Below are 26959 nucleotides of genomic sequence, written 5' to 3'. Positions count from 1 at the left end.
ATGAATTAATTGTACATACCTTTGCTTCATTGAAAAAAGGTGTCATCATAAAGGAGACGACGATGATTGAGAGGCCATAGAAAAATGTTAGAAGAAAAATCAGCAAGTATGATGTATTTTGAAATACTTGCAAGTAGCAAAGAATAGTAGTAGCAGCCACTGAGGTGATCAAAACAATCCACATATAGACAAAGAACCATGATGACCTAAACAAAATAATGTTATTAAAGCTGTCAAGGTGGGACATTTCGTGTCCATTATCTGGTAACATGTAAGCATGCAACATAGAAAATCATGGGATCCTTACAAAAAGAACTGAAACAAATTACAAATTTACCTTCTGACATTCCTTAACTCCAGTAATTGCAATCTGTCCGTACATCACATGCAAATATGTGGCCACCATGTTGTAGCAATTTGTGTTTTGTAAATTTTTGAATTATTTATTTAAGTGTTACTGTGACGTTGTACTATGTGTATTTAATTTAAAACGAAATGCTAATGCGTGGATACCTGAAGATGTCACAGTACTGACAAAACACGTCAGAATATCACAATATTAAGGAATGTCATAAGACAAATTTATAATAATTCATTAATATTATAAAAATTCCAGTAGTAGAAAGGAACATTACAATTAAAATATTTATGTTAATAAAAATGTTAATTGGATGAGTCTTGACTAAGCTAGTCTTTTTTATTTGTTTTCTGTTGGAATGGAGAGCGAATTAGAGTTCTACTCATTAGATAGTTGTGCATGTGATTATCAACTTGTATTGTCCTGTTTTGATTTAGAGCTAGGAGTATTGATTTCTTAACCTCAATAGTAACTTATAATGGAACATAATTGGTTGAAGGACCACCTAAATAAAGATGTGTGAATACTCTTGTTTGATTACTACTTAAGGTATCGTTCTGCGTGATGAAATGGCATATTGTAATGACTTTATCTTGGTAATGGCACATTGCCTGGTCACAACAGTCAAAAGGTATTTTTTTATCTTAAATTTCAAGCAAAATGTGATGTAAAGTTTTTCTTTAATATTTGTATCATTGTTCAGTGATGTTTAATATAAGAAATCCCCATTTCTGCAACCACACACTATCCCACCTTGTTGCACAAGGCCTAGAAACTAACGGCATTCATCAGAGACATTAATTAGCAACCTTATCTGGAAGTCAAGGTGTCTAAGCTTTCCTGAATCAGATGGTAATTTTGAACATTCTACATTGCCAATGTCTGAGATGAATGCCAACATCTGATCCTCTGATGTTTTGAAACCATGTTTCCTTTACAAATCAGTTAAATTAATGCAATTTCAATGATTTCACTTTTTAAGATGATATTTGCTACTTTTTTATGTTAGCAACACTGGTAGGATGAAAAACAATTCAATTAATTTAATTTACACTCGAGAACCCTTCAACGCATCGGCAACATAACAGTCTTTACCTGTATAATGCACATGATTACATCTCATTGGGATATAAGGGCAAAAGTTATGTAGTTATGTTAAGTTAGTTAGTTTATGTAGTGAAACAAGCACATGGCAAGGAGTCAGAAATAAAACTAGATATTCCTGCAAGAACTATGACAAAGGAGTCCATCTTATGTGCTTGACCAGGAACAAAAAATGTGAAAACTTTACTTCAGATAGAATTAATTTTATTAAATATTTTCAAAGTAAAACAACACATTTTAGACACTATAGGTGTGTATTGCCCTTGAATAGTTTTTATAGTGATAGTTGTGGAAGTAAACGTATAAGTCTTTATTTTATCTATAGTAGTATTTGTAGTTATGCTTTTATAAATCAACTAATTGTTTCTTTCAAACATCTATACATTTTACTTAACATTAACTTTTAAAACAATGTGTATTCGGACTTGAAATTTTGTAATACTAGTCATGAGAAGTATATAAACTTTAAAATGGATTAAAATATTTTTTTAATTAATAATCAAATAACATATAAACAGTTATACATTGTTTTTTCCAAGCCAGAGTAGAAAAATTATATAAAATAAAACTAAAGAACGTCACCTATTAATTTTTTCACAATGTTTTCCGTCAATACATACTTTTCATGCCGATCTTACAAATTTTAACATTCTACAAAAAATATTAAACTAGTTACAACATTGAAACAAAATATTACAAATTACATTACAAGATACTAGGCAACATTACTTCCAACACTGACCTCTATTTCATTAACCTGACTCCCACATGCAACCAAAACACGTACAAAGCATTCTCAACTTTCCTAAAGTAAATTCAACAATCTCAAAACTCTGATAAAGACAGGAGATGAAAAATTAACACAAAGTTGTGTGAATAGATGCTTCACATTACCCTTTGCTATCCAGTTAAGATACAAATAGACATTTCCACCTTCATCAATCTCGAGTCACATCTAAAGTTCACATACAGATAATGCAAATCTCTGGAAGTAGACTTTTAAAATTATCTAAATATTGAGCATCAATCTCTGTATACAATTTAATGGTATTTAATGCAGTATTTTTTTTTTTAGATTTAATTGGTTTTTTATATAAAGGTCAATGGGTTGTAGCCCCGAGGCCACAGAGATAAAATATGTATTAGAAGACAGCTGTGAGCTTACATTATTGCCGAGTCATGACATTTATAACCTTCACCGTATCATAAGGGTAAGGCTCTCTAATCAATAGGTCACGGTTTCGATTCTTGGGGAGGTCAAAAATACTTGTAAATGGGTTTGGACAGTTTTCCCTTAAAAACGTTTAGTATCCTCAATTAAATGCTATTGGTATAGAAAGAACTCCCTTTAAATAAGTCATTGTATTTGATCAGTAGTTTTTTTTTAATTTTGCAGTTGCTTATAAAGGCCAGAAAGTCAGAATACTAAAGTTGGGCAACACAATTGTCCTATTGTGGATACGCTTGTGATAGCGGAATGTCTGTGCAAAGTTTTATGACATTTGGGCCCATGATTTTTGACAATTCGTTGGATAGAAGTGATTTTTAACATAAAACCAAGATTAGAGGCCAAAAAGCAAAACCTATCATAATGAGCACTTAAAAGGTGATATAATGTAATCTTCAACGTTTACTCAATATAACAAGTACTGGTAGAAAATTGTAAGTGTGTTTTCTTGGTAATGTGAAAACGTTTATGGCTTTTGTTGCAGTAGTTATTATATTAAGGAAGACTAAGAAAGAACTAATTAAAAAACTTACCAGTACACAGAATCTTTTAGGCCAGCAATTTTCATTCCCTCTTTGAATTGTTGTTCTTTTTCTCCCACAATAAGTATCAAGAGGGAATTGATAAACTGAGACATAGCAATGACAATATAAAGAGGAATAATTACTCTAATTCCAACCATCCAATCTAAAACATTAAAAAACAACACACTAAAACATACACAAGTTGTGGTGTATACATTGTTTATCTCTCTGCTGCCTAAAACTTTGAAGCACTCCAACAAACTGTCAGGTAAGCTTACTGTAACAAATATGCATTGCCACAAGAACTCCAAAATAATTTTTAATGAGCTCCTAGATCATAAAGTATACTACAATATTTATATAAATAGTTTTTTAAATTTTAAAATATTAAAATGGCAATGAAAGGTTAAAAATACAGAATTTTTTGTCCAATATAAAAGCTTTTCGTCATAAAAAACTAATTACAACCAGTTTTTAGAAGTATGCATTATTAGAGTATTTATAACAATAACTTTTAGAGCAACAATAAGTAAACAATTCATAAAAACTGTAGAAGCAGTTTCGAACCAAAAAGTTCTTGAGCTCACTCTCACATTTTTTTAAACAGTTTAATGATTTTAGACAGGCAGGTACAGATTGAACAAATCTCTTACCAGAATATTGTGGATTTCCCTCAGAAAGAGTGAGCCTGTGTTGAACAACAAAAGTACTTTTATGCCTAGTACTATATGAATGTACATTATTAAATAACTCTAGATTTTGTGATTTTTATATAAACTGCACACTCATAAACATGAAACTTTTGAATAAATAAATCACTACAGTGGATCTGGGACGGTAAACCCAACATAGCCCTTTTTTGCAAGGTGAAAACTTTTTTGTTTTGCCGACCCAAAGGATAATAGAATATGACATGTGTGATTCAAGGCAGTGGTAAAAGCTTTAACCTGATCTTGGTTTTTGAACCTAGTGAAACATCTAAGGACAAAAGTGCCCTTAGATAATTTTCCTGAAATATTTTCCAACTGCCTAGCCCAATCCATGCTATCGCCCTATACCACCCCCAGTAGTTCACCTGAATCACAGACATCCACCTCTGTGTCACCAATAAACAAAGATGGAGTCCAGAAATTTGTTAAAATTTTCATTTGCTTTGTTTGGATGCTCATGCTTTTTGTTTTTTTTTTTAGGATTGAATTTTAGATGGTTTTTGAAAAAAACTGTGCTAGTTTATTTGTTTTGTGAAATAATTTCAGTTCTAGAGCTCCACAATCTCTATTCTTGGTGACAAGAGAGTTATCATCAGCAAACAAACAGATTTCCTTCAGGAATGTGATTTGAGATGTTTATATACATCAAAAAGAGAGGGTGGTCCAGGATTGATCCCAAAGGAACTCCATTCAGGATCAATTTTGGCTTAGACTGGACTGACTTAATTTTGAATTTTGATTTGTACATTATTTGTACTACCTGATACCTATTTGATATTTATGAGGCAAGCCAAACCACAGCAGAATTTTGAACGCCCAGGGCCGAAAGTTTGCCTATAAGAATATCAGCAGTGACACAATCAAAGGCTTTTGAGAGTTCTGCAAAGCTAGCCATAACAGTCTTCCCCACTTCTGCAGCTTTAATGCAGGTGTTCACAAAATCAATCAGAGCCAATTTCGTTGCTTTGGATTTTCTGAAACGATAATGTCTTTCCACTAGAAGCTTATTTTCCTTAAGGTAAGTCGATCAGCTGGTTGCAGTTCTTTCAATAAATTTTGAAACCACTGATAGGAGTGATCTCAGACAATAGTAGAACACATCCATAACATCCCCTTTCTTGAATAAAGGCTTGATCTTGGCAATCTTACAGGCTTTTGGGATGGTGCAGGTACTGATTGATTTGTTCACAATGTCCATCAAAGGTTTAGTTTCTGAATTGGTTTTTCATCAATTAGTTTAAAACTTTTTAATACGGTGTTTTGAACTTGTGGAAAAACATAATCTTCATTATTGATTTAAATGTCATCCTTGATTTTATTTGTAATGTTTATAAAAAATGTATTGAAGTACTTGCTTATTTAATTTATATTGTTGATTTATGTACTGTCATCTACTATAGTTATGTTATCAACAAGTTTTCTACTATTTACAATGTTCCAGGATTCTGTCTGTTTGTTATCTGATTTAATGATCCTATTGCTATATATACCACTGAACTTTTTGGTCTTCAGTTTTCTCAGTATCTTTTAAGGGAAATAGAATCTTAATTTGTTTTCCTCAGACTGTTGCTTTTTCAAGAGCTGTAGCAGGCAATCATTTAATTTTTCAAATCTATTATATCATTATTTGCCCACTTTATTTTATAGTTTTCCTTTACAATTACTTTTTTAATTGGACAAGCAATATTATAGTGGTATACAAATGTTACAATACATGACTCATACATTTTTATACCTGTCTCATTATCAAAATCACTCCAACTTTCCCTTACGAGTCTAGCTTTTAATTCGGTTAAAGTTTTTGTTCAATCTTCCTTAAGGTCTTCATAATTATTTGATTTTGTTGACAGTTTGAATAAATTTTTAAAACTATTGCATGATGATCAGAAAGTAACGGTTTAACAGTAGCAATCTACAGTTATCTAAGTTGGAGACGAAATTATCAATACATGATGCAGAGTGTTCAGTTTCTCTAAACCAATAATACCTATGAAGTAAACCTTCTTTAACAAAGTGTGTCTTAGATCCAAAGTGACTCACATATCTGCTCCAATAGTCTGTCTCCCTGTGGTACTATCAAAAATACATCGTTTGATTTATGTGGGAAATAGTGGCAGAAAATATGCTAATGGAAAAAAATGATTTGTAAAATGGTAAATATAGACAATCTTGTTCAACAATAAAAATAAAAATATCTTTCTAGAGTGACAATATACTCCAGTGAATTGACCAAGCTGAGGACAATATTTCCAAACTGAGAGATTCCGAGTGCTCAGGAAGGCAGTATGTGCTTTTATATGACAAGCAACAATGAGGAAAGAAATAATAAACTTTCAGGAAATGACAATAAAGAACAGTTATAGGAGTAAACCTGTGGTAGATGATATTGCCAGCAATAGACAGGCCTCCTTCTCTGTTTCAGGCACAATTTAGGAAGATGTGCTTCACAAGTTTTACATCACACACATAATTTAAATAAAATAATCTGAAGTCAAATTTTTTCCAGTTTTAGATAGTAAAGGGAGTGAAAATTGTCATTTAATAATTAATCAATAATCCTATGTGGGATTTTGCATGTGTGGAATGTTTGAATAATGAGCAGAATTGAGTGTAAGGAAAGATTTTGTAAACATCAAAGTAAACTATGCTGTATGTAAAATAATTTGAGCTTTTGTTTTTACAGAGAATTATTGAAACTTATTTTATTTTTTTAAATCTAGACTTCAAGATATATGATCAAACCTGTGGGTGGTGCACAAGTACATTTAAGTTTAAAATATATTCATTTGACTTTAGATTTTTGAAATTTTAAGCATTAGTAAATTGAATTTCTTCAGATTTCATTTATTAATTTCAATTAGGTTTCATTTATTACTGATATTTGTTAATTTTATTGTAAAACAGAGGAGGTTGATCTTTGTTAAAAAAATCATTCATTTCAGGTTTCGCTTATTGCTATGAACTGTAAAAAGTCTTACTATTAATTTTTACAGTTCATCTTTCCTAAATACATTGAAATTAAATTGTTTGATTATTATTTAAAAACCAAGTTTTTATGTAAGGCGTGCACAGAATCAACAAATTTAAGGACAGGATGACAGAAGTCTAAATACTAAAAACAGATGTTTCATTCAATAATTTAATTTTTACCTGCTGTAAAAGCTTCCTTTGGTAAGATCTGTATTGTTATATTTGGAATTATGACTTCCATATATGGCAATGTGACCTGCAATATAAAAAAAACAAATTTCGCTTGAAATTTTATTTATTAATGACTTAATTAAAAGAGCCTAAAAATTAAAAACAGTTCAAAATAATAGTAATATAATAGGCAAAAATTATGTTCTTTACTGGTAATAGAACATACTGTCTACGTGCTCAGTGATGGAAAATACTTGAATTAATACAAAACAGTGTGTTAATATAAAACAATTAAATGCTCCAAATAATAATAAAATAATACCATTACTAGGGCCGTACTTAGCTTTGGCAGGCCCTGGAAAAGATATTCAGCTGAACCCCGTCATATCCCACTACTGTCCATCAACACGGTTCCTTCAAATAGATGTGTGGCGGTCCTTCAAATAGACCCTGAGGGCCTGGGTCAAATTGTCCGAAAAAACTGTTCTGGATATGGGCCTGACTTCAACTATAACTCTACATTATAGTTCAGTTACTTTAGATATTAAACTTGTACAAATTAACATAAAACTGGAAATCAGCATACACATACTAAAAGTCCGGAGCAATTCACTATCCACTTTATTATTTTTTTTTTCTTAGAGTTGAATTTTGATAACGTTACTTGGATTTTTCATATTTTTTACTACAAGCTGCTTAGCAGTGACTAACTGCAGCAAGATTGAAAATGAATAATTTTTTAGCTGAAGAGTAGCAAGTTTAATGTAAATATGAAATTAAGATTGGTACATAAAGTAAGTAAAATATAAATGTAAACTTTATAACTGTTTGTGTTGAGTCAATGTCTTTAACAGTACATTTCATTTTGAAATGTTCATAATTTAGTAACATCAATAAGGTACCTTGTCATTTATATAAGACAACTCATGCTAAATCAATATATAAGATATTCTAAAACATTTATGACTTGCTATGTTAAAAGCATTAACAAAAATAAAACTAAACTAAATAAAAAATACATAGTAAATACCAATACATAAATAAATAGCAATATATAATTACACTAAAGACTTTTGACAGTGTATTTTCATAGTCTTAACACTTCTAAGTTATAATTTAACATTTTATATTAATTATATAAATCTCTACCTAACAAGAATTAACTGACAGTGTTAATAAACTTTGTGTAAGCTATGTTTTTAATAGATTTAGGCATTTTATTAAACAGCTTAACATCCATGTACATTGGACTTCTAGCAATGCTTCATTACGAATAGGATACTCAAAATATTCTTGTGGCACGTGTTATATGAATGATTACAGCTAAAGTTCCAAATTTTTATGAAGTAATTTCATAATTTAGTTCTGAAGAAACATCTCAATAATGTATTAACAGGGCAAGGGAAGAATTCTATTTGTGATAAAGAGTTGCTTACAGCTAATTATAAAGTCAGACATTTTTATTTGTCTGAGGAATAGCGGCCAGGGATCCACGGATTACCAAATAATACCAGATTAATTTTAGGCTGTTGTGTACTATTTTACATTTTTGCCTATAACTTCCTTAATATTTTGTAAAAATCCATTATTTAAAAACAATTGTACATAAATAAATTCTGTAACAGTAAACATAGCATCTGGTATGTAAAACAAATGTAAAATTTTAAAATAACAATAAAAAAGAACATTCTTTACACCAGTTCCAAATGCCAAATGCTTTATTTCAGTAAACACTACCAATTTTTATGACTGATTAAAAAATTATGTATGTTTGATCTTCCACACAACTCAACTTTTCAGTGTTATAAAACATGATTTTAATTGTAAAGCAACACTAATAAAATTTATGATTGTGTACAATTTTTACTCTAGCGTTCAGAGAAGTAAAATATTTTGCATCTGAAATCTGTGATCAGCTGGCTTTTTAAAATTAATATTAAAATATTAATTACTTAATATATTACCTGTATTTTGGTAACATCAATTAGTGTCTGTAGAGCTGCAAATCCAGACATATAATACGAGGATGCAGGGCACTCAACATCAGTATTGGTTGATGGATTAATAGAGTTGATTTGGCTAGAGAAATGATCATCTCCCACAGCAGAGGGGTGTTCCGGCGGTTGACGACAGGCAGTTTCAGGAGCGTACAGTGTACACGTATCTGGGCACTTCATCCACGATGGATTCGTCAGAATTTCATATCTAAAAGAGCGTTTACTTTAACCACCTCATTTAAGTAATAAAATATTGTTTTTAACTCTAGAACAGCCATATAGCAATACAATTGTTGAAAATTACTGAGTTATACATTCAATGGCCATACAGCAATCAGATTGTAGCTATATAAATTAGTTTTATTCTGTAAATAATTATACATACCGAGTCAAATGACGAATGCCACAACAAGATGTTTGGACAGTGCACTTTTCTGTGTTATTTTTTGAAACAGCAGCCATTTTACATCTAGTAAATGTGTTCCCATTATTGTGCTTGAGTGTAAATTTAAAATGTTCCATATATTTCACTGAAAGTGTACATGCAACATACACTAGGCTGAAGTGTTTTAGACCTATTATTATTCATTATTTTCCATATAGGCCGTTTTTAAATCTCTATTTTTTAAACATAGATTAGTTACTATTTTCACTGGATATAGAAATAATTTAATACACTGCTAATAAAAAAATATATCTTAGAAGGTATCCACATTGTTTATTTCATATAATATCTTTTAATAGTGTTTCAGTACTTAAAACTGTACATTTTGGTGAAGACATAAATTTAGACATTTATATTTAAACTATAGTTATACAAAATTTATATCCTACTCCATTAAAAATGAACAATTTACAAACTATTGGAAAACAACAAAATTATTAATTAAAAATGGAATTTCTATGTTATTAGTTTATTTTTCTTTTGATACATTAAAACCTACATATTTCAATAATTTTGTTCATACTTATGTGATATACACAGCATTTCTCTAATTGAAAACCATCTCATATTTCAATAATTTTGTTCATACTTATGTGATATACACAGCATTTCTCTAATTGAAAACCATCTCATGGTCACTCTGAGTTTTAAGATATATGAAGAGTGTTTATGCTAGACTTACCAACTGTTAAGAACGTTCAAAGTAATCCCTTCCAGATTAATGAAGTTTAAAAGTAAGATTTTCCATTTTTTGAAAGCACCAAGCCACAACATTTTTGGAATGAATTCAAAATATTCACGAATCTCATTATCAATTTTAAGTTTTGAAGAAAAGTGATAATTGAGCAAATGTTTGTTCAGGCTACAGAATAACTAGGAAGTTACACTTAGTGAGATCAGATGAATGATTGCTCCATTATTTTGATGCTATTTTCGGCCAAAAACTTTAAAAAAAAAACTTTGCAGTAGTGTGAGAAATGACATTGTCCTCATCCAAAATTAAATCCTTAATGTTCAAGTCCTGAAGAACTTCTGGTAGCATTGTTCAGTGTACCAACTTACTATGATACTCCTTTGTCCCTCCAGCTTAATAGCCTTCACCAGTCACACAATCCTGGAGAAAACGGAGTACATTACTTTCTTTACCGCTCATTGTTTCTTGAAACTTGTTTTCAAACACCCATACAAGACTCTCTTCTTGAGTTTGAATGTGATAAAAATAGTATTTATATCTCATCACCAGTGAAAATTTTGGAAATAATCTGATAACCACCATTACCAAGTAGTTCACACACACACAGCTTTTTTCTCAATTGTCATATCGTGAGGTAACCACTGAAAAAGAATTTTGATAACTTTTCAAAGGTCATATAAGATAATTCACTCTGCTGCAGATCCAATTCTTAGGGTTTCAATCATTAAATAAATGCATTGTTTGTCCTCACATGATCAAAGTTTTCTTATTATGGCAGAATAGGGGCTTTCCAAGCATTCAGTGTCTTGAAGCGAATCACAGCCTCTGAAATTCTGAATACTACCTACAAACAGTAACACAGAGATGGTGCTTCAGAACCAAAGGAAATTTTGATAAGTTTAACACACTCCTCTTTAGACAAACCAAAATTAAAATGGTAGAAAATCATACCCCAAAAATGCTCTCTTGATAAGTCTATGACTTCATGAAATTGATCTTTCTGAACATAGGACACAAATATACTGTTGAACCCAAGTTGCTGTCAGGTACTATTTGGAGCTCAGACAGTCAGATAAGAATGCTAAGATTATTGCAGTATGCACCATCTGCTGCTATCTATGAGACTTTGAAGTGGGAGGTATAAAAGTCAATCTAAATTCCGTAGGAAAAATTACAATCATTGGCTTATACAGATCCCCAAATGGTTGCTCAATAAATTTTTTTGAAAAATTTGAATCCCTTCTAAATTTTCTCTGTTCTAATTCGTTGAAGTTTATCATTTCAGGTGACTTTAACATCGATGTTTTGGACCACACCAATCCCCTGACCCAGCGGCTACGCGATATTCTCACCTCTTTCGGCTTAGTTTGGTCCGTGAACACGCCAACACGAGTGAGTGCTACATCGAGTACGGCCATCGACAACGTTATTACAAACGTATTAGACGTTTCGGTTTCCGTTCTGGACGCGGCTGTCTCCGACCACTTCGCGCAGGAGGCCGTGATCGGGAATCTCAGTCCGAAGATCGAACCTCTTTCGGTAAATATAAGAAGAGATCTTAAAATTCAAAATATCCAAATTCTTAACAGATTTCTCCAAGAAGAATCCTGGTTTTTTTATTAATAGTTTTGATAATGCGGAGGAAGCGTTTTCTGCGTTTACAGACCGTTTTAATTTTTATTTGACATCACTTGCCCTTATAAGTCATTCAAAGAGCGATCAGACAAAAAACACAACACTTGGATAAATCAAAACATTCTCAATTTAAGAAAAAACATTAAAAATTGTATCATTCAATTTACATAGAATCGACAAATGAAGAATTCAAAAATTTCTTTCGAGCATACAAGCTAAATTACCGCAAAGAAATAAAAGCCGCTAAGGCTCGGGATATCGAAAATAGACTAATGAATTCTGAAAATTTTTCAAAAAGTGCGTGGAATATAATTAAAAATACAACTCAAACACAAGTCCTAAAACATTTCAAACCTAACCTTAAAATACAAGGTAAAATAAACAAAAAACCCGCTTGAAGTGGCAAGTGAATTTAATAACTTTTTCTCCACGGTTGCTGGGCCGGGGACCCATGTTTTAGTGGGAACAGCACCCGAGAGGACTCATTTATGGGACCGGTCTCGTCCATGGTCCTGTCTCCTGTGAGCGAGGCGGAGTTGGTCGTGTGGTGTGGTGCGGGAGCTGAAGCCGAAAAAGTCGGGTGACATCAATGGGATGTCTGTGTGGTTACTTAAGCGCTGCTTTAAGCACATTTCAGTACCACTCACAAAATTGATTAACCTGTCGTTCGCCCAAGGCGTTTTCCCGTCCACTTTGAAGACAGTAAAAGTCATTCCAATTTTTAAAAAGGACGATCCTTATGTCGCAAGTAACTATCGTCCAATTTCCATTCTTCCGGTCCTCAGCAAAATTTTCGAAAAAGCCTTCCTTCGACGATTAGAAGATTTCTTCAATCGCTTTGAAGTTATTTGTAATGAACAATTTGGATTTAGAAAAAACAAATCGACTATTGATGCTGTCACGAGTCTCATTGATTCTGTTGTCGATGGTTTGGAGAGGCGGGAACATGTGCTTAGCATATTTCTCGACCTCTCAAAGGCCTTTGACTGTGTGCATCATGAAATACTGTTGCACCAGTTATGGTCAAGCGGTGTTCGTGGGTTTGCCTCACAAATGGCTCTCGTCATACCTAAATTGATAGAGAGCAGTGTGTGCAGATCGCGAATACCCTCTCAGGAAAAGTTAAAATGCCCTATGGAGTCCCACAAGGATCGATTCTAGGGCCTGTCCTTTTTCTCGTCTACGTCAACAGATTGAGTTCATCAATCCATAATGGAAAGATGATTCAGTATGCTGACGATACGACTCTCTCCATTAGATCAAAAACCAAACCAGATCTTGAAATCAAAGCCTTTGAAGAACTCAACTCATGCATTGATCATTTTTTCAATATCAATTTGAAAACAAATTGTTCTAAAAACAAGCGTGATTAATTTCTGTTTTCGGCAACATGAAAACGAAATTCGACCAATTGTGATGGTGGATGAAACCATAATAGAAGAAGAAGAATCCACCAAGTTTCTTGGGATGCACCTTGATCGAGGGCTGACATGGGACGTTCACATTGAGAGTGTCTGTTCAAAGGTTGCTTCTGGCATTTATGTCTTACGCAATTTGGCAAAATTCTGTTCATTGGATATTCTGAAGACAGCTTACTTTGGCCTAATACATCCACATTTAGCTTATGGTCTAAGATTGTGGGGTGGCTGTTCTAGATACAAATTTAATAGAGTGTTTAGAATGCAAAAGAAAGCTGTCAGATTCATTTACAAATTAAATCAGAGAGAGTCGTGTAAATTAGCCTTCGGGGGAGCTTGGATTACTCACTTTGCCTAGCCTCTACATTCTCGACGTCGTGCTATACTGCCGATTCAAGTGCGTCTCACTTCGGGGTAGCGAACGTACACCAATACGGAACTAGAGGCCGGGACAACTTTCGTATGGCACAGCACAGAACTACTGTTTTTGAACGCTTGCCATCTCAGGTTGGTGTGAGGCTAATCAATAGGCTCCCTGAAGAGATCAAAAACGCGTCAATAACCACAAACAATTTAAATCTCGATTTAAAACACTTTTTAGTGTCCAAAGCATTTTACTCAGTTGACGAGTTTGCGATGGGTCGCTGGGGATAGTCTTCACTAACATAAAAAAAAAAATTACAACTCCCCTTCTGATATCCAAGAAAAATTTGGCCACTATCGAGAAAACGGCGGCAGGTGGCACATACCCAAAAAGTAATTTTTATTTTAAATTTACTCGAATATTTTTTTACTCAGAATTAAAATTAATTGTGTTAGTTATTAGATTAGGACTTTTATTTCTATATGACGCTTGCAATACAATTATTGTTAATTGTTTCCTGCAATAAAGAGTATTATTATTATTATTATTATTATTATCTCAAAACATTCAGAGTAACCTTTATATTATAGTTTAAGACATGTATGTGTGTGTGTGTGTGTGTGTGTGTGTGTGTGTGTGTGTGCGTGTGCGTGCGCGTGCGCGCGCGCGTGCGTGCGTGCGTGCGTGCGTGCGTGCGTGCGTGTGTGTGTGTGTGTAACTTTTCTGACAGTCTACTTTACACTTTTCTTAAACACTGTACCTTTGCTATGGAGTACCTATAATTCAAAACACAACATTTTCATGTATGGATATAAATTTTTGAAATGTCTTACATTTCCACTTATTATATATTTTTCCTTTTCTTTATTTATTTAAAACTTTTGTTTTCAAAAATCAAACTTTCTCATTTCACTGTTAATAACAGGTTTATTGATAATGTGATCTATTATGTTTTCAAACACTTAAATCTACATTTTGTGCTGAATAAAATGAAATGCAACACTAATCAAATGAAAAAGATGAAATAAAATATGACTTTATTTCTAGGCAGTTATGGCTGTTTTGGCTCAACCACTAATAGATTTAACAACAGTACATATTTTTTATTAATATAAACAATATTGTTTGTAAAATAGCAAAAAAAGTTTGCTGGACACATGGTGTTATAACCATGTCCAGTCAAGAGTTAATAAGTGATTATAGACTCTAAAACCCCTTCCCTACTGTCCCTAGGTGACTATCTAGTTTGTCTGTACGGAGAATTCACCATTTTACATCCTTACACCCAGTTATTCACTTGCCATTTCTGTTATATTATTTGCACTTGCAATCATGTATGTTCTTGTTTTGTGCTGTGGCATCTAAAGCATCTAGTAATTTTATGTATCACACAAAAACAAAACACATAAAGAAATCAACAGAAGTAGATGTTGTGTTGATCTACTTATGTTAAGTATAACTTTTAAATTAAGTAAAAGGAAACTCTTCAATCTTATGTCAGCATAGGATATACGAGGCGTGTTCAGAAAGTAAGTACCATTTCATTCTACTGCCGCCGTAGCACTGCAATTGGTGTTCCACGTATGCGCACAAGCCATCCTTGTTCACTGTCTATCGACTCACACCAATTAGTGATCCCGCCAATTGTGAGATTCGTTCTGTAATAAGATTTTTGAACGCAAGGAATGTGAAACCAGCTGAACTTCGAGATGTTTACGGAGAAGACGTGATGAGGAATGGTGAGAAAGTGGGTTAGGATATTCAATGGTGGTCAAACAAATGTGCATGGTGAGAATCGGAGCGATCGGCCACTGTGTTCCTGATGGGTTCCCAAATGCTAACTGACATGCACAAAACCAAGAGACTCAGAAGTGCTTTTCTCATACGGTACAGTGATGATTTTTTAAACAAAGTTGTGACAGGTGATGAAACTTGGGTCCGTCATGTCACACCGGAATCCAAACAGTCAATGGAGTGGTTCTGAAGAAACAAAAATTTAAGACGACAGTCTGCACAAAAAATCATGTGCACTGTCTTTTGGGATCAGAAAGGTGTTTTGCTGATTGATTTTCTCCCAAGAGGTGAAACCATTAATGCGGTAAGTTGTTGCGAAATCTTAAGAAAACTAAGGAGGGCAATTTAAAACAAACGGAGAGGATGATCAGTAACGGAATTGTGTTGCTCCATGACAATGCTCAGCCCCATACCGCTGGTGACACTCAAACATTGGTTCGATAATTTTGTTGGAAGCAGTTCGATCACCTGCCCTACAGCCTGGACTAGCACCAACTGACCACCAATTGTTCCTGCACATGAAGCACGAGTTAAGCAGCCAACGCTTTGAAACCGACGATAAAGTGAAAACTGCTGTGGAATCATGGCTACATTCGTTAGTGGAAACCTTCTACGGAGAGGGTATAAACAAATTGATCACCCGCTATGACAAGTGTTTGAACATTGGTGGAAACTATGTTGAATAATAGTTTAGGGTTTGGGCTTTCATGTAGAAATAAAACTGTGCTGAAAAATTGTTTTTTTTAAATAACTGTACTTACTTTCTCAACACGTCTTGTAATTCATTCATGGGTTGCTAACTCAGGTAAATTAATAATTTTAAGACATCTCAAATAATCAAGAGTATATTTTAATCCCATTCTAAATTAGTCCCCTTTTAGATATTCAATACTACCAAGGTAAGATGTTTAAATTAAATTGGCAATGCATTCTTGAAGTTTTCATCCATTTTGTATTACATATATTGCTATATTTTTATTAAGTTTAAGTAGATAATAATAAAATCAACATAATTATATAACAAATGTATACTCAATTAATGATACAGTTAATTTATGTAGTAATCAGTAGTTTTTAAAAAATTTTTGCACTTGTACTCTGCAATTATGCTTGAAAAATAATCTATCTAATATATAACTGTACATTTTATTTTTGGTCAAGCTAAAAAAACAAATAATTCTTTAATGATTCCATTTTCTCAAACATGAATATATTTGGTAAGTTAAATACCAGGAAATTTGTATCCAATTCAGACTTATTTAACGTTATTTAAATTAAGCACTTCTAAAGATTATAGCACTTAATTGTTACTTACTTTAAACCAGTTTCAAATGGGTTGTCCTGAGCAAATACCACACCAAGTTGGAATTGTTCAGAATTTCTCCAGTAGTTTTTCAACATTTCTTCTTCCGATCTGAAGAAAATGAATTTGATTGAATCTGTGCTTTTCGTCCTTATCCAAATTTTGTTGATATCATCAACAAATTTCTGCAATGTCAAATTGTACACATCAATAATTTTAGAAAGAATACTATTTTAATTGTTTTCACTGCATTATGCAGGGTATTTCTGACCAACTAGGCCACTACCTGCATCGAGTAAACAAATTGAAAAAGAATCTTGTTCCAACTGTAACCTCACATTTTTGACCCATAAGAACTCAGGAAATTATTTTCAACTCTGTTACATGACCCATAATTACACTATTAGGGAGATGTCAATCTGTTTTGGAAAATATTTAAATTTAAACATAAGTTTTGTTTCACCTAATTTTTAAAGTCTCTGAACTCAAATGATTCTAGGACAACATTATTTTAATTGCAGTTACCCATACCTACAGAGTGTACCAAAATATAAAACACTGTTTTTACACTTTATTTTATTATAACTCTTTCTTAAACTGTAGATATACAAAATATTTTTACGAACTTCTAATCAAATTATAGATAATTATAATTATAAATTTAAAATACTTATTTTTAAACAATAAGAAAGTTTAAAAAATTCTGATAGCCAATATTTTTCAATCGTAACCTATTCCATGCTGCACATAAAAATCAAGATTTTTTAGAAACAAACATTTTTTGTTTTTAAAGTTTTTGCCATAGGTGTCTTTGACGAATTTAAGATATTAATAGAAAAACTGTTTAAAAAAATTTCTTAAAATCTTTTTGTTAACAACTAATAAAAATGAGACGATAGCAGCCAAATGAAATCGCTAGCAAGAATATTAAACACTGATCTGAAAGAAGCTTTAAATCAAAGGGGCGAGTAATGACAAACACACTTATGTATTATAACTATATCATATTATATCTTACCTTGACATGTATTGAACTTGGAGCAACTGCAATTGTAAAGTTATTGTTTGTTATGAGTTTTGTGAAATGGTTAAAAAGATTTACATTTCTGTTTGGCTTATCTATCTTCGGAAAAAAAGGATTTGGAATTACTGCTCGGAAGAACACTAGAGCCATCAAGATATACAATGGCATGATTATTTCCTGAAACAGCAATTCAAATAATTATTGGATACAATTGTAATTACGAAACTGTAAAAAACTTGTATAGTATTGAATTATTGTTGTTGCTATTATAATACATAATTCTAGATGTCTAAAATGTACAGTCAATGTATTATCTTTATAACACCCTATAAAAGAATCTCAACAAATATTTAGATTATTTTAAACTTTGCACAGCTTATTGCTCTAAACATAAATTGAACTATGAACTTCTTTGCACGACCCACAAGCCAACTTAACAGATCTATGGTTTCAGTTCTTATCCACATTTGCAGAGGATGAATGATAAAATCACATGTGAGATGTGGAAAAAGTACAAGAAATTTATGAAAATGCAATGAGAGCATAGGCCTGTTGAAGTGGATACTTGAAATATTTTTAAAAATAGTTGTTTCATGAGAATCGCTTTTTGAGATATACATAAGAAAATACTAAAGCAAGACAAAGGGAAACATTCTTTTATCGTCTTGTAATTTGCGGGCTAATTACATTATAATGAAACTAAATAAGTTTTGAAGAACAGAAACTTCTTTCTCTCTTTAGACAGGTTGTGTGTATAGAGAGAATATTTTCTCTCAATTGACAGGTTGCACAACAGGTTCAAAATTTTGGGCGCTAAGCTTTGTTCTACATAAAATTTCAAAAGTGTTTGGTCTTGAAAAACATTTTATACTTTTGATTGGAGTTTATTTATAATAACTAATTAATACTAAAAATTAATTTGTAATATTATAAGAATTATATGGATTCAAATCAAACTTGAAAAATTAATTTCATATACACTTTTGTGTAATAAGCTTCAAGATTGTTTTCCAGTTGTTAAAGGGAAACTTTTTAAAGTTCACAAAACTTTATATAAATAAATAAAATTAAACAACTATAACATAAAAAACTTTGAAATTCACAGCCCGCTACTGCTCGCACTGTGAGCCCAGATTTCTACATATGTTTTACTTTTACATTCATTACAAACCAAACTACCTAACTTAATTAATATACTAAATTGAATATCTTTTTAGGTTAATTATTGACCATGGATCATAAAAAAATCTTTTGGATATTTTCCACTGTTATATATCACAAAAATAGAACTTGGAATCTAATTTCTTCTTCAGGTGTCAAAAAATCCTCAAAGCATTGGATTAGCATGCACAAGAATGAAATATTAATAACAGAATAAGTTCAACATAAAAAAGCATGTACCTGAAAGTCCAGAATGGGAATAACCACCAACCATGTTATTGCATTGAACAACACATGTTGCACACTGAAGAAGGTGACATACAAAAAATCAATATGGGTGCTTGAGGTACTTGTTCAGTTTTCAACTTTGAATTTGGCAAGTTAATCTCCATACAGTAATTAGTTTAAATTTTTGTGTATGCTCAACCTTATACATTAAGGTTTTTGGCACCTTAAGAAGATAATAGATTCTAATTCCTTGAAAGAAGTGATCTATTTTTGTAACATATATTCATGGCAAATGTTCGAAAACCTGTCATCCTTATTATTTTTAAGTGTATATTTCAATTATTTTATTTTATTTTTTTACAAAATTTCTTGAAATGTTTACTTAATTGCTCCCAAAATATCAATAAAAACTGTCTTTCAGCTGCATATATAAAGTATATTACTCAATCAATACTGTAAATCTAGAACTCACATTTACATGATTTAATATGTAATTGAGTAAATATTTAACAACACTGATTTTAATTGTGAAGAGTAGGTCTCCTACCATCCCTGACTCTGCTTGTCAGACTGCTCTCATACCAAATTAGTTATAGAAAATTGAGAGCTTGCCATAACTAGTAATTCATAATCCTCACAACACATAAGCATAGTATACTATGTGCTATGAGAACTTGTTGAACAGTTAAGGGTTAACTACAGTTTATTGTTTGATTTGAATTAGTATGGCTGCTCTCAACACTAAATATTATTGCAAATTATTCCTGACCCAAGAAATGAAATTAGCTTTCTACTTACCTACACACAATATAAGGGAAAACTACTAAAATTAAGTGTTTAATAGACATCTAAATGTTTACTTACTGTAACGGTTGTTTTCTTTTTCCTGACTTTGAGCAAAATATTTCTAATTACCATTGCTCTCCATTGCAACCAAAATGCTGCTCGTTTTTGAGCCAGATTTTTAACAGCATTATCATTCATCAGGCACAATGCTGATCATCAAACCTACAACAAAATTAAATTCTATCAATATAAACTAATTATTTTTATAATTATTAAGATTTCATACAACAAATCAGTTTAAAAAATGTACAAGTTTTATATGTATGTTATACATATATAAATGAATAAAGACAAAATTTATTTTTTATTCGTATATTTACAAGAATACAGTATAATAATCTACTAAATAAAGATAAACTGAAAAGTTTTGGGTTTGCCTCTATATTTAATTAAGCATCATAAAACACACACACAAAAGCACATTATATATTCACTTAAGATATTTTATTCTCCTGAAGGGTTCACTTGAGGCTGGTTTATACCTGCCAGTAGGACCTATACTGGGTGCAATATAAGCTGACATGTCATTTAAATCTAGACAACCCAATGGATGTTCAGGAGCAGCACATTACTAACCGCAGCTGTCGAGATAATGGTGTAAAAGCGGTTAGTCGACAGGGTGTAGTTCACTGCGGTGGATGACTGTTGGAATGGGTGGGTTACTTAATGTTAAACTTGTTTAAAGGTTAAATATGTAGGATTATTGCTTCCCCTGCCCACAATGACTGAAGAGGTTAGGACAGAGCTAGACTTCCCTTCTTCCAAAGTGACTGATATACAGAGCCTGCTATCCACGCTCATACGATCTTGACATGAGGTGGCCCCTACCACCAAACTTACACATCCTGAAAATCATATCACTCCGCTAAGAACCACAAAAGCACAAAGGTCCTTTTAGGAATAAGTGCAATGAGGGGTTACCTCATCTTGTCTTAAAAAAAAAAAAAAAAAAAAAAAAAAAAACACCTTTATTAACAAATTTTACAGCAACATTTATCTACTAACATATGTAATTTTAATTTTATTTAAGTTATTACTAAAATATAACATTTTATGGTGGTTTTGGGTACATAGGATATACTTGAAAATATGTAGTAAGAATTTACTCATTAAGTAAGATGTGGTTTTGAGATTAGCGTGCTGATAATCTAATAAAGAGAATAATCAATCTATCTCCTTAATATTTAACATAAATGATAAAATTAAAAATATATTACTATTTTCATATACCATTAACAATATGGTATTATCGTTATTGTTTTGCAATGTATATTATTTATATACTTTATTAACAGGTGTTTATAAAATAATAAAGTAACTGATATTGTAATGTTAAGGTGATCTTTGACCTCTTGATTTCTATGATATGTAAGGAATGTCATAGGCATTTCGGCTTTGGACTTTATTTTCATGAAATAAAATGCTGAATTAAAAAATTACAAGAATATTAAACTATAAAAGAAATATAAAAATTAACAGTTTTGCAGACTAAAGCCTAGTATGTGTGTGTCATCAAAACAAAAGTGACGGCAGGTAGGCTGGGCTGCGTGTGTGACGGTGTGTGCGCATCAAGTTGTGAGTGTCGCCTAATCCTCTGGGGCTCCTGACAAACTATACTACAGAAAATAAAAGAATAAAACTGTTATTTTAAAAGACTATGTATGTGCAATTATGGCATTCCACATCATAATGCAATGATATGATTTATTCAGTTTAGTATTGGGGGGCTAACTTGGCTTTAGTTTACCATTATCTTGACATTAAAAGATTTTTTACATTACAATATTATAAAAATAAAATTTTTAGAAAGAAATTTAATTATACTCAAAGTTTAGTGCTTTTTGGCTCCCATGACACCTCTACTGGGTCCGCCACTGAATAAAACATTACATTTTTATTCCATTCAATGCAAACATCTTTATTCATTTAGTATCATAGTTACATCGAATAGTGTTATAGTACTAAATATAGCCTACACCTTATAAGTTGTAACTTTTAAGTAAATTTACAAGTATTTCTTATTTAAGACTGTTCTACATGTATAGTTCTAACATTAAAGAATTCCTCAAAAGAATACAAATATAAGCCTTATTAACTAGATATTCCTTGAGTTTCCTCTTGAATGTATTTTTGTTTTGCAATGAATTTATAGGTTGAGCCAATTCACTGTGATATATGGTATTGTAATCATGAAAATCTCCTAATAATTTTAAATTGTTTGAATGTTATTTGACAATTATTACAGTTTCATGGATACATATTCCATCACTAGTTAGTATACCTAATGATATAAACCTGTTCCTTAACCGAGGTTTGTGGTTTAATATTATTAACTGACTTTTTTTAGTCCTTAACCCTTTGAGTGCCGCTTGTATATTTCCAAGTCATATGCATAAAATGCCGGGGTTTTTTTTGTTTGTTTATATTTGTAAGCTTTTGGGAAAAAAACTGTTGTAAAATAAATATCAAACAGATTTTTATCATTTTGTTGTTTATTATTTTCTAATTAAATAAAAAATATGAGACATATCTTTACAAATAAAATTTTCTTTATAAAAATTTCAGTTTTTACAACAGCTTTTTTACATTTTTTATAAAAAGTTAAGTTTGAACTTAATTTGAGTGTATACAGTATTTTAAAAATTTTTTCTATTTATTCCATGCAAAACGCTATGAAACTCTGAACAAATTTCATATATTACAACATTTTTCACTAACAAAAAAAACATGTAAGGTAACTCAGCCAAAGGTAACATTTAACTTCAAATTACAAGCGTTTAGGAAAAACATGATTGCGAAAAAGCTATTCATTTGATTTTAATGATTTATTAAATAAATTGTTACAAAGAAAATGTAGAACAGCATGCAGTTATTTCCATAAATTTATAGAATACAAAATTACAACATTGTTCTCTAAAATTTCTAATAAAGTGAAAATTAAGTACAGATATTTTGGGAATGTTTAAAAAAAATCTGTAAGCTTTAAGCCAATTAAAAATCAAATTTGTTTTTGTGTAATCTTTCAGATATAACAAGTCTCTTACTCAATTTAATGCGACTTCAGTGTCATCAACAAAGATAATTAATCTGTCACATAAATTAAGCTGCTTGAGTAAATGATTAATAATAACTAAAAATAACATAGCGGCTAAAACACCCTCAGGGTACATCTACTTCTAAATAGCAGACATCAGATAGATATTTATGAAATGAGGTAGTACTGTTGTTGGTAGCACTCTACTACCTTGCTGCAACCTTCCAAAAAATTACTAAACCAATTAAGAGCAACTGGTTTAATAACCAAATCAAAGCAACCATTTGTGTTGCTTTGACTTGTACTGCTACTTAAATTAAATAGTTTATATTTATATCTAAACATATAGATAAAATAGTATATACATAATTAATGTATAATGACATTGAAGCTTTAAGATTTAAAGCTCAGAATTTTAAGATTCTAATTGTAAGAACAAACCTAAATGACCTCAAGTGTTTCACCAATGATAGTTATTTAAAAGAAAATTACAAAAAATGGATAAAACTGTAGATTAACATCAAATGAACAATGAAATGTATTTAAATTTACCTAATCTGGAGCTGAACGGAACTGTGGTTGCACAAAGACTGGATCATGAAAAGGAAGTGTTAATCAATCAAATATGATACCATTAAGATATCAGAAGCAATGACAGATTATAATCTATACAGCTTTCTTCTTAGTTCAAGTAATTAATAATAAAATTGCTATGTATGTAATTTAATTACATTGTATAGAGTAATTTCTAATGAATCATCCTTTTGTAATCCTAATATACACTTTTAAATAAATAAAAACAGTGCCACTAAGCTAACTCCACCACCGCCCCCCAAAAAGGTTGTTAAAAGACTATTTTTATGAAAGATATAAATGATCCATATGAAGTTAAACAAATAGTTGAAATTTTTCACTTACTACAATATAATTCTGTAATAATTGAAATATTGAAACAAAATAATTTAGCAGCACAACCTTTCTTAGTTGAACTACTAATGTGTCTCAGCATTTTATACAGCTTATGTTAAAATGTATTTTTCACTAAAAATTCTTTGGCTCTTATTTGCTTTATGTATATGAGAGAATCAAGAATATAAACTTTCATAGCTGACAAATGCTATATGTACTATATAATATTTAACACTCTGACTTCTCAACAAAAAAAAAAGAACAAATAAAACACAACATGTACACAATCCAATAAACCTAATGTATCAGTACTACTAAACCTAATAGACCTTCACCTTGTATTTATTTATTGAAATCATCATAACATTTAACAAATGAAAACAGTTTTTTTTGTACTGTACTATTTACGAACCAACATTTTAACTCTCCAGAACCAGAAAAGATTGAGTTCTTAATTGCCTCTTAGTCCGGGTCAGAAGTCCTCATTAACCCTACATCGGGCGCTAAACGAAGTTTTCCTCCGTGTATTTTTTATTATTAAAAATAGTACTACTTTTCTGATGTTGGCAGTCGTTTCCCGCAGTGTACTTCACGAGCATCTTTCGGGGAAGCGAAACAATAGCCTCTCGCTTATCTCTGTCAAAATCTGTCAGTATGACGTCTACTTCCGTGCGAGACTGGATGATTCCTCCGTGAGCGCCCGGTGTTGTATTTGTAGTGCTTGGACGAAATCTTGTGTTTGTAGTGCTTGGACGAAATCTTGTGTTTGTAGTGCTTGGACGAAATCTCCATGAGCGCCTTATTGTGTTTAGTTTTTATGGAGTAATAATCCGTGTGCACCTAAATGTGTGACCTGTGATCGTTTCTTTTTAAGTTTTACAGTATATTTTATTTGAATTTTGTGAAATGGAGAATGAAGACGAGAGACTTGTCAGTACAGAACCCGTGTGCTAGGGAACATTTCAGTATTGTTTATGGAGTGAACATTGTCGTTATAATAACCAGAAGGAAAATGTTTTGAAACTTTATGTAGTATTTTTTTAAAAATTTTTAGTAAAGAATAAATTTTTATTTCAGAGTAATAATTGACATTACATTGTATAATAACTCAAGAACTGAAGTAAGTTGTTTTTGTAAGAAGTTAAAAACTAAGTTAATTTCCATATATTATTACAGTAGGTTAAACATTTTTACAATTAATTGCATTATTCCTTAAAATAAATCATGTTGTTACTATACAATAACATTTTTTAAGATTTTGAATTTCTTATTTGGAAAATTCATCACATAAGAGAGTAACTTTTATTTAACTTCTAAAAATGAATATATTACATTGTAATTAAATCCGTATGAATATTTAAACAAATAAAAACAGTTTAAACTACTATGATATCCATTATTCGCTAACCTGGAGGAAACCTCCGTGAGCGCCTGATGGTGTTTCTAATTTTAAGCGCCTGATGGAGGGTTAATATGCCAATATACTATAGTAAAATTAGATCTGAGTATACAATTTATTTGTAGACTCACTGACAAGGGATTATACACCTGAAATGAATCAAACATGTTGACAAAATTACCAACTACACAAAAGTCAGACACAAAACCTAAATTACCACACTTGACACATCCAATCTCTAGCAAGGTAATCCCATGGACCACGCCCTTTAAAGACAGTTAGGGGATATCTTCCTGTTTATGGATGGTGAGAAGATGGAGATCTACTCTGACACCGTGACCTTGGACGTGAACGTAAATAACGATGTTCTATGGAGCTGGATCGCTATGAGTAGTGCAGGGTAGGGGGAGAAAAGAAGCACACTCTCCGATTGTTCTAATTTGATTTTGGGCAGGGTCTCCAGTGTTACTTGGGCTGTAATATCAAATTCAGAGATACCCTGGAAAATATTTTTAAAGACGTCTTCAAAAGTCATTATTTGGTTCCATTCAGCCAACAGATGACTCACCATATTTCCATTTAAAAAACCGGACACAAAATGATCCCTTAGGGTACTATCAAAGAAATAACCAAGCTCACATGACCCAGTAGTTTTTATTATAGTTATGTAGTCGGTAATTAACTCCCTGATCTTCTGCTTCCTCAAATTAAAAGTGCATCACTGAAATTTTTATATTACTTTAGTGTATTTCTATATTATAGCTTCAATGCAATGTTTATAAGTTATAACCACAGAAAGAATGGTTAAGAAACACTCCTTTGAAAACACTCATGTGTACTCATGATGAACCACTCCACTGTTGTCAAAGACTGTCAACATGACATTGACTAGGCTGCTAACTTGCATCTTGGTTTCAGGGTTGTGTCCATAAATCCAGGATTCATCAGTTTAGTTTTGTGTGTGGAGTGATCACTGTGTTCAGGAAGTCAGGATTACTGTTTGCACTGTCCAGCATGTCTTGTGCAATTTCAAGGCAAAGTTGATTTTGCTCCATTGTCAGCAACTTAGGAACAAATTTTGTGGACAATCTTCTCATTTTCAACTCCTTGGTTAAAATTGAAAGTACTGACCCAATGCTGACTCCAATTTCTTCTGTTAATTCTCGTACTGTAAGACGACAGTCCTTGGTGACTAAATTTCTCACTTGTTCAAAAACATTCTCATTCCGGCATATCTGAACGCGATTCACTTTCCACTAACGTTTGACCATTCTTGAATTGATTGTACCACTTTTTTATTCGAGTACTGCTCATGGCAGAATCCTAAAAGTCTTTTGAATCTTGCGAATTGTTTCCACTTGCGAATCGCCTAGCTTTTGGCAAAATTTAATACAGTAACACTGCTCAAGTTATTCTGTCTTTTTAGAACTTGATAAAAACCGCCGAGCACAATAGAAAGAACTATACTACTAGGCTAACTGCTGGCGACAGTCATGATACGAAACAGTGCATGCGCATGCATGACAGTGCTCTCCACATCCCCACTATGCTTTGCCGCCAACACTTCATTCGTTTAAGCGGGAGGACAGAAGGTCCGATACTTTTTGAACAGCCCTCGTACAACATAATGAACAGTCGTCACA

The 26959-nt window shown here is 31.9% G+C and overlaps 1 protein-coding gene across 3 annotated transcripts in view; it reads right to left on the bottom strand.

Annotated features, from left to right (window-relative positions):
* The window catches only part of LOC124369577 (retinal-specific phospholipid-transporting ATPase ABCA4-like), a 94438-nt gene extending 70769 nt beyond the window's left edge, over window positions 1-23669 (bottom strand). For 2 of the 3 annotated variants that reach the window (XM_046827610.1, XM_046827611.1), the window contains exons 1-8: window positions 23561-23669; window positions 19993-20136; window positions 17734-17916; window positions 16728-16900; window positions 9030-9270; window positions 7075-7150; window positions 3224-3377; window positions 20-206 (exon numbers count right to left, since the gene is read on the bottom strand). In XM_046827610.1, coding sequence (XP_046683566.1) covers window positions 20-206; window positions 3224-3377; window positions 7075-7150; window positions 9030-9270; window positions 16728-16900; window positions 17734-17916; window positions 19993-20112 — 1134 coding nt within the window. In that variant the 5' untranslated portion in view covers window positions 20113-20136; window positions 23561-23669. The remainder of the gene's footprint in view (window positions 1-19; window positions 207-3223; window positions 3378-7074; window positions 7151-9029; window positions 9271-16727; window positions 16901-17733; window positions 17917-19992; window positions 20137-23560) is intronic. The other variant, XM_046827612.1, reaches the window with a different exon arrangement.
* Between the last annotated feature and the right edge of the window lie 3290 nt (window positions 23670-26959).

This window comes from Homalodisca vitripennis, chromosome X (genome assembly GCF_021130785.1).
Source record: "Homalodisca vitripennis isolate AUS2020 chromosome X, UT_GWSS_2.1, whole genome shotgun sequence".
Classification (NCBI taxonomy): Eukaryota; Metazoa; Arthropoda; class Insecta; order Hemiptera; family Cicadellidae; genus Homalodisca; species Homalodisca vitripennis.
This window is presented reverse-complemented; position numbering and strand designations above follow the sequence as displayed.